The 8,057-nt window shown below is 35.1% G+C and overlaps 1 protein-coding gene and 1 non-coding gene across 2 annotated transcripts; one reads left to right on the top strand and one right to left on the bottom strand.

Annotated features, from left to right (window-relative positions):
- The first annotated feature begins 909 nt into the window (after positions 1-909).
- Positions 910-5,224, top strand: LOC109792417 (ribulose bisphosphate carboxylase/oxygenase activase, chloroplastic). The gene is made up of 7 exons (XM_020351830.1): positions 910-1,104; positions 1,844-2,172; positions 2,469-2,574; positions 2,669-2,754; positions 3,489-3,961; positions 4,579-4,897; positions 4,993-5,224. The coding sequence occupies exons 1-6, from the start codon at positions 925-927 to the stop codon at positions 4,857-4,859; spliced, it is 1,455 nt and encodes a 484-aa protein (XP_020207419.1). The 5' UTR covers positions 910-924; the 3' UTR covers positions 4,860-4,897; positions 4,993-5,224.
- A 672-nt stretch (positions 5,225-5,896) lies between these two features.
- Positions 5,897-5,969, bottom strand: TRNAR-CCU (transfer RNA arginine (anticodon CCU)). Its single transcript has one exon. It is a non-coding gene; the product is annotated as a tRNA-Arg (tRNA).
- Between the last annotated feature and the right edge of the window lie 2,088 nt (positions 5,970-8,057).

Genomic DNA, 8,057 nt, shown 5'->3' with positions numbered 1-8,057 from the left:
TCTTGTACGATAGACACGTGTCAAGCTATAAGTAAGATACTTCTCTATATTGAAAAAAACTAAGCATTAAGCAATGTGCATAAATTTGAGTTTCTTTTATTAGGGTCTAACTGCTTTATACAAGATACCAAAATTGGTTCTCGTTTGGCAGAATGAAGAAACAACGATGAAGTTGAGGCATGATTTCTACCAATTAAATATTATTTTAATATGAAAAAAAATTAAATTTAAATACAGGAGATTAATTTTCATGTTCTAACATAGATTTTACAATTACTAAAGTAAAAAGCGGTGGAGTTGTGGGTTTCCTAAAATTGCAATATGGAGAATGTTATGTTAAGTGTAACTACAGCCACACGCAAGACGAAGAAGAGACAAGGATAGGGATAGAAGAAGAGGCAGAGAGAGTAGCGGAATAAGGAGCTTGTTATCATCGCTGGTCCATGGATGTTTTAGGGCACAATCCCCTTCATCAAATTATCTTAGACTCAACAATAATTCATGTTCAATTTTTCTCCACCTGAAAATACTCTAATTAACACTTATAATTTCGTGAAAACTGGAAATTTGATCTGTTGGCTAGTGTGGGGTCAGTAGTACCATCTATGCGCAAGCAAATCACGACCTCAAATATTAATGTAGTTGTTCGTTAAAAATAGTAATATTATTATTGGTTATCACTTATCAACATTGAAGAGCTAGCACTGAAATGACAATAACCCATGAATGCTTGAATTTGAATACAAGAGACAAGTCCTCCAAGACTTGTGTGGCAATAACACCTCCTTAATACTGGTGGAGATAGTAAAAGCTTGAATACCAACCGCAAAGTGTAGGCACAAGAGTGACAAAAAACCTTGCAGGCACTCAATGGTTGCCACGTGGCAGCAGGGCAATCTTCTTTGTGTGGATGTCAGGGCTTGAATGACTAATCCCTTTGTGTTCACTCAACCATGCAGCTACTATAAGTTACACCCTCTGGTCACAGGCTACCTAGCACTGAATTTGCAATTCAATTACCTTCTTCCTCTTATCAACAACTCCAACCACACCACTTCCATGGCTGCCTCCGTCTCCACTGTCGGAGCTGTCAACAGAACCCTTGTATGATGCCTTTCCCACTTTTAATTACTAGTGCTCTTGTTTCATATATATGCATGTTTATCTAATCTTGTTAATTTCACATTCCTTTTCATTGCAACAGTTTTACTCCCCTACTTTTCTCTTCACACGTCATATGATTAGGATCATGATTTTTTTTTCTCAATTCCCTTTACACTTTTTTTCCACTTAATCATCATTGATTAAAACACTTTTACCTTAAAAATGGTAATGATTAAATGATGAATGGGTAAAATTCAAATATAAAAAGAAGTGTAACTAAGAAAAGTGTCAAGAAAATGTGAAAACGGGTAGGCTCAAATGAGTATTTTTCACATGTTTATATACTTTGGCAGCGAAAATTTATTAAACAGTCTTAAATCATATGGTGTCAAATTAGTACATGTGATCAAATATTATTAATTTCTTTTCGTAGACTTAAAAAAATTAAATAAATGTGACCATATACATTTGATAGATAAACTATCTTTAATCGTCATTTTACGTGTCATATAGTGGTTCTGTAAACTGTTGCATGCTAAGTTTAAATGATTGGTGATGAGGCTGATATCAAGTGGCTTGAGATGCTTGTTTATATACCAGTCATCATGGTGCATGATATCATCACACATTGAAATCCTGAAAATTAACAAAGATATATAATAGAGAACAAATATTGTATTGAGTATAGAATTTATTTTAGTATGAAGAGTTTGAAAGAGTTGCTACTGCGATGTTGCAGTTGAACCTGAATGGAGCTGGAGCTGGTGCCTCAGCTCCCAGTTCAGCCTTCTTTGGAAGCAGCTTGAAGAAGGTTATTGCCTCAAGGGTCCCCAACACCAAGGTTTCCTCTGGAAACTTCAAAATTGTTGCTGCAGAGAAAGAGATTGAGGAGACCCAGCAGACCGATAAGGACAGGTGGAGGGGTCTGGCCTACGATATTTCAGATGACCAGCAAGACATCACAAGGGGGAAGGGTATGGTTGATTCCCTTTTCCAAGCTCCAATGGAAGCTGGAACTCACTATGCAGTCATGAGCTCCTACGAGTACCTTAGCACTGGACTTCGCCAGTGAGTACACTACTCATACATGCTCACAAATCTAAACCATTTATTTAAGGACAAAACTTAGAATAAGTCATCGCATTGTTTTCAAATCAGAATTAGAATTTTACCTCAGTAATATATGATAATATTTAACAAATCCTTTATTACGTATATTATTGTGGTAAAAATCTAATTCTGATTGAAGTATAAAACCAATAATAGTCATAGACTTATGGTATGCATCATCCATGCAAGGTTTATCTTTTATTTAGTGTTTGCATCTATTTTGACCTCAACAATCGTGATTGTGTTTAATTTAGGTACAACTTGGACAACAGCATCGATGGATTTTACATTGCTCCAGCTTTTATGGACAAGCTTGTTGTTCACATCACCAAGAACTTCATGAGCCTTCCCAACATCAAGGCATGTTACTAGAAATATGTTCTCTGCATAAACTAAACTTTGAGTTTTGCGATATTGGGAGACACGTTCATTTTTGTTTTCAATATTTTTACAGATTCCTCTCATTCTTGGTATCTGGGGAGGCAAGGGACAAGGAAAATCTTTCCAATGTGAGCTTGTCTTTGCCAAGATGGGAATTAAGTGAGTTTTTGCTGAACTAGCTCTTCCATTACTTGCATTTTGGATTCACATTAGATCATCCAAAACTATGTCAAAATATACAAATTTACATGTTTGGTTTTAGGCAGAGGAATTGATTCCGGATCTAAAATTGATTTTCACATGAAGTAACTTTAGTTAGCTTTTGTGTTGGATTCAAAATTTTATATTAGATTATAGTAATAACTTGCTTTAAAAAAAACATTCAAATATAAATCACTTCAGTTTCAAAATCAATTTTACAAACTATCACTCAGTAAAAAGTACTTTTGTCTTGCTATACTCATGCATGCTTCATCAAAGATTTGAATTGTGTTAAACCTCACAACTCAACTCAAAAATACAACACTCTTAACATTTGATGTGTTTCAATTGGATTTTATACACATAAGGTGTATTTAGATAAGTTTCTCCATAGACACTTGTAAGAAAGAAAAGTAGAAAAATAAAATAAAATAAATTTCTTTAAAAATTAAAACTATCTTCCACATAAATTAAAAATAAGATTTTTGAGAAATTAATAGAAGAGAATTCCTAGTTGCTACAAATTAGTTTATACATAAGCTAATTTTAGTTTATGGAAAAACTTTTTTCATTCTTTTTTTTTCTTCTATTTTTCCCTACTGAAAATGCATTTAGATAAGATTTTTATTAACCTGTTATACAACTAGCTATCATATAAACCTATGAGTAACGATGTTGTGAAACCATTACAGCCCCATCATGATGAGTGCTGGAGAGTTGGAAAGTGGAAACGCAGGAGAGCCAGCAAAATTGATCAGACAGAGATACCGTGAAGCTGCAGACATGATCAAGAAGGGAAAGATGTGCGCCCTCTTCATCAACGATCTTGATGCAGGAGCTGGTCGTCTTGGTGGAACCACCCAATACACTGTGAACAACCAGATGGTGAATGCCACCCTCATGAACATTGCTGACAACCCCACAAATGTGCAGCTTCCTGGTATGTACAACAAGGAAGATAACCCCCGTGTGCCCATCGTTGTCACCGGTAACGATTTCTCAACATTGTATGCTCCTCTCATCCGTGATGGACGTATGGAGAAGTTCTACTGGGCACCAACAAGGGAAGACCGTATTGGTGTTTGCACCGGAATTTTCCGCACTGATGGTGTCGCGGAACAGGACGTTGTCAAGCTTGTTGACACCTTCCCTGGCCAATCCATTGGTAAGAACCAAACACTTTGGTCATAGACATGTTAAGATGAGATGAAACATAACATATATATTCTGTGTTTGATAAGTTTTAAAATTAAAACATAATTGTTGGAGATCTCATATTCACATATGTTTATGGCCGAATAATGTATAGAAGTAGCATATGAGTCTTATCTCACAAACTAGTTCTTGAGTTTGAGTTACACTCAAATTCAAATTCTAAGATAGTATCAAACTATCTAGAGATATGCATCAGTTCAGTAAATTTCACTTTTAGGATATCTAACTAATATCGTCTAAAGAGATCAAGTCTCACTTCACAAACTAATTGTTAAGATTAAGTTAAATTCAAATTCTAAGATGATATTAAACTACCTCAAAGATATTCAGTATAGTAAACTTCACACTTAATATGACTAATACGGGGTGCACAATTTGATGTTTGTTACTTAAGGGATTCAAATTCAAATTCTAAAACACTATCAGACTACCTGCAGATATATCCAATTTTTTTGATAAATTTTACACTAAGATGTCAAATCAAAAGGTGTAGAATGTGATGTATGTTAACTAAGGGGTGTACAAATAGTATATGCTAATGATATTCCATCTTATGTTGTACTGCAGATTTCTTTGGTGCACTGAGGGCCAGAGTGTACGATGATGAAGTGAGGAAGTGGATTTCTGGGGTTGGTGTTGACGGTGTTGGGAAGAAGCTTGTGAACTCAAAAGAAGGGCCTCCAACCTTTGAGCAGCCCAAGATGAATCTGGAGACGCTCTTGCAGTATGGCTACATGCTTGTCCAGGAACAGGAGAATGTGAAGAGAGTCCAGTTGGCTGACAAGTACTTGAACGAGGCTGCTCTTGGTAATGCTAACGAAGATGCTATCAAAAGGGGAACTTTCTAGTTTCTTCACTTCAACTTAAGGGTCTGCATTAATTGGAGGTTTGAATCTCCACCTTAATGTTCCTCCAACTTGCAACAATAATGTTAGGTTCAAATGTAACTTGGTCTGAAATCTTGAATTGTTTTTTGTGCAGGCAAAGTGGCCCAGCAAGTAAATATTTCTGTTCCCCAAGGTTGTACTGGTTCAAGTGCTGGAAGTTGTTATGGCACTTGCGTGTAACATTCTTAGCATTCTCAATGTGTTAGGTGCAAAGAGATGATGCTAAGTTTGAGATAATTTTACTATATTTTTCATATTGGTCTGTCTTCCTGTATAATTTTGAGTGTGCACTTAAATTGAATTTGGTGCCTTTTCCTTTTCTCCTATATTCTTCATTTTTTTTTTAATTTCACGTGCAAATATTAATACATATCTAATCAAATATAGTTTTTAACTTAAGAGTACAAAAGATTTAAAGAACTCGAAGAGAACTAACAAAGTTCAACATAATTAATAGATAAATAAATTCTTTAAGCATATTAACAAAACTCAATATTGAATGGCAAACGTCGTAAATCATGAGCATTACAAATTGCAACATTCGTGGGAAGAAAAAACTGTTTTATATTATCACTTAAATATTCTTAAGCTTCTAACATAGCCACCAAATTTTAGTCTCCCTTCAAATATAATGCACATGAGTACCAAATAACATTGCTAAAACGTGTGTAAATTTTGCAAAATATTATCACTACTGAAAAGATACTCAAGTATATATCAAAGGCAACAGAGAGTAGATTGTGTGCTGTAAAATTTGTCCTTCCGGAAAAAAGAAGAAGAAAAAAAAAAATCCTTTAAATAACGTTTTAGAATTGGCCAACTGGTTAAAACAGAAAATAAGACAACACACTTATTAACTTTTGTTTCAAACTTTACAAAACTATTAAAAGTGATCAGAATATTTTAAAAGAATGAGTACATTGGAAATATATAATTATAAGTATCAATTTATTTATATTGAATATAATCAAGTTGGATAAAAATAAAAAATTACTATACGCGCCAGGTAGGGGTCGAACCTACGACTTTCTGCTTAGGAAACAGACGCTCTATCCACTGAGCTACAGGCGCAAGTTATGATAAGAAACTGGTTTTTATCATAATATAACAAAATTTACGTAATGAAGAGACTACAGATACAACTTATTTTTTATACGCCACATTACGTAATAATCCTCGTTTATTAAGTTTATACTTTTTATTTCATATATATATATATATTATTACGATGTATTTCATGTTTTTATATATTATTTAAAAAATAAAATGAAATAATAAAAAATAGTAGTTACTAAAATAATTATTATTTTTAAATTTTATTTTAATAATAGAAGGGTATATCTATAACATTATATAAAGGGGATAAAAAAAGCTTTGGTTTCCATTTTTCTTTAGTCTCTTTTACCCTTTAATAGATAACAAATCACCTCTTAAATTTGTAACTACTTTATTCAAAATTTATAAACCGTCAAACTGCCACTTCACTTCTTATTATAATTTTTATTCTATTCATTTCTCTCGTATCTCTCACTTTTCATCTCTATCACACCCTATTCTTTTTATCTCTGGTAAAATCTTCGTCTCTCATTTTCACTTTTTTCTATTACGTATTTTTGTTTTATTGACTTCGCCATATTTTCCACATCTCGCATTTTCCATCTCTCTCACACCCTATTCTTTTTTATCCTTGATACAGTCTTTGCCTCTCTTTTTCATGTTTTTCTACTAGGTGTTTTTGTTTTTTACAAAGTCAATAAAACAAACACACCTAGTAGAAAAACATGAAAAAGAGAGGCAAAGATTGTATCAAGGATAAAAAAGAATAGGGTGTGAGAGAGATGGAAAATGCGAGATGTGTAACACCCCAATTTTTATTATAAAGAGTATTTTTGTATTAATGGCATTTTCGTAATTTTTAATGGCATTCTCGTAATTTTGTTGAAGTTTTTGGGGTATTTTTGGTTTCTGGAACGGGCCGTTCCAAATGTGGAACGGGCCGTTCCAAATGATAAAATTGTGTATTTTTGGGATGTCCAGAACGGGCCCAGAACGGGCCGTTCTCCAAAGGAGAACGGGGCGTTCTCCTTGCAGAACGGGCCGTTCCAGAAGGAGAACGGGGCGTTCTCCTTGCAGAACGGGCCGTTCCAGAAGGAGAACGGGGCGTTCTCCTTGCAGAACGGGCCGTTCCAGAAGAAGAACGGGGCGTTCTGCTGGGTTTTGGAACGGGCCGTTCTGATTTCAGAACAGGCCGTTCCAGTTGAAAATTTTGCGTAGATTTGAAGGGTCCAGAACGGGCGTTCCACTTTTCGGAACGGCCGTTCCGGATAGGTCCGCGAAAATGCCTATAAAAAAGGCCCCTCCTCCCTCTCAAATCCTCACACCTCTCATCTTCTCTCCCTTCTCTCTTTTCTTTCTCTCTCTACTTCCTGCTGTTGATGGAAGGAGCTTAGGGGTGGAGGTTCTACCCTAGTTCCGGTCCCGATTTAAGGAGAGAGAAGAGAAAGTTCTGCCCGAATTTTGACTACCGTTTAAGGAAAAAGAAGAGGAGGTTCTGCTCAAGTTACTATTCATCCAGGTACGGGGGAAAAGGGGATTATTTATATGTAGAGTACATGAGGGAATTGGGTAGAGGAAGATTTTCTTAGGATTATGATTTTATAATTATTTTATTTGAAGAATCATTAGTTCTATTGAAATTATGTGTTGAGGTCTATAGATATGCCAAATTGTAGGAATAATGATCTGGGAAGAAAGAAGAAATCATAAATGTTGTGAACTAGAATTTGGAATAATTATGAGTTTCACTGTTATATTAAATTGATTATCTTATTGATTATTATAATTTATGAATATTATTGCTATATTACTCGTTAAGAATGGATGATCTTGATGTGAATTGCTTGAGGGGTGTGTAAACCCTCATTTTGTTGGGCTTATCTGTTGTGTATGTGATGTGTATGTGATGTGGAATTATGTACGTGATGTGAATTTGAGTTATGAAATGAGAAGTGGGGAATGTGATTGAGATGTGAATGAGATGTGATTATGGTACTGATGACCAGGGGTGAGCACGACCCTAAGCTGATGGGTAGCGTGACCTTGGCACAGTGTTATGTCAGGGGTGAGCACGGCCCTAGGCTACTAAAAAGGGTAGCGTGA

This window comes from Cajanus cajan, chromosome 3 (assembly GCF_000230855.2).
Source record: "Cajanus cajan strain Asha chromosome 3, NIPB_CcT2T_4, whole genome shotgun sequence".
Taxonomy (NCBI): Eukaryota; Viridiplantae; Streptophyta; class Magnoliopsida; order Fabales; family Fabaceae; genus Cajanus; species Cajanus cajan.
This window is presented reverse-complemented; position numbering and strand designations above follow the sequence as displayed.

Coding starts and splice junctions, on each gene's coding strand:
- LOC109792417 (XM_020351830.1), top strand. CDS start 925: ATGACTAATCCCTTTGTGTTCACTCAACCATGCAGCTACTATAAGTTA. Junction 1,105..1,843: donor GAGCTGTCAACAGAACCCTT/GTATGATGCCTT, acceptor GCGATGTTGCAG/TTGAACCTGAATGGAGCTGG. Junction 2,173..2,468: donor CTTAGCACTGGACTTCGCCA/GTGAGTACACTA, acceptor TGTTTAATTTAG/GTACAACTTGGACAACAGCA.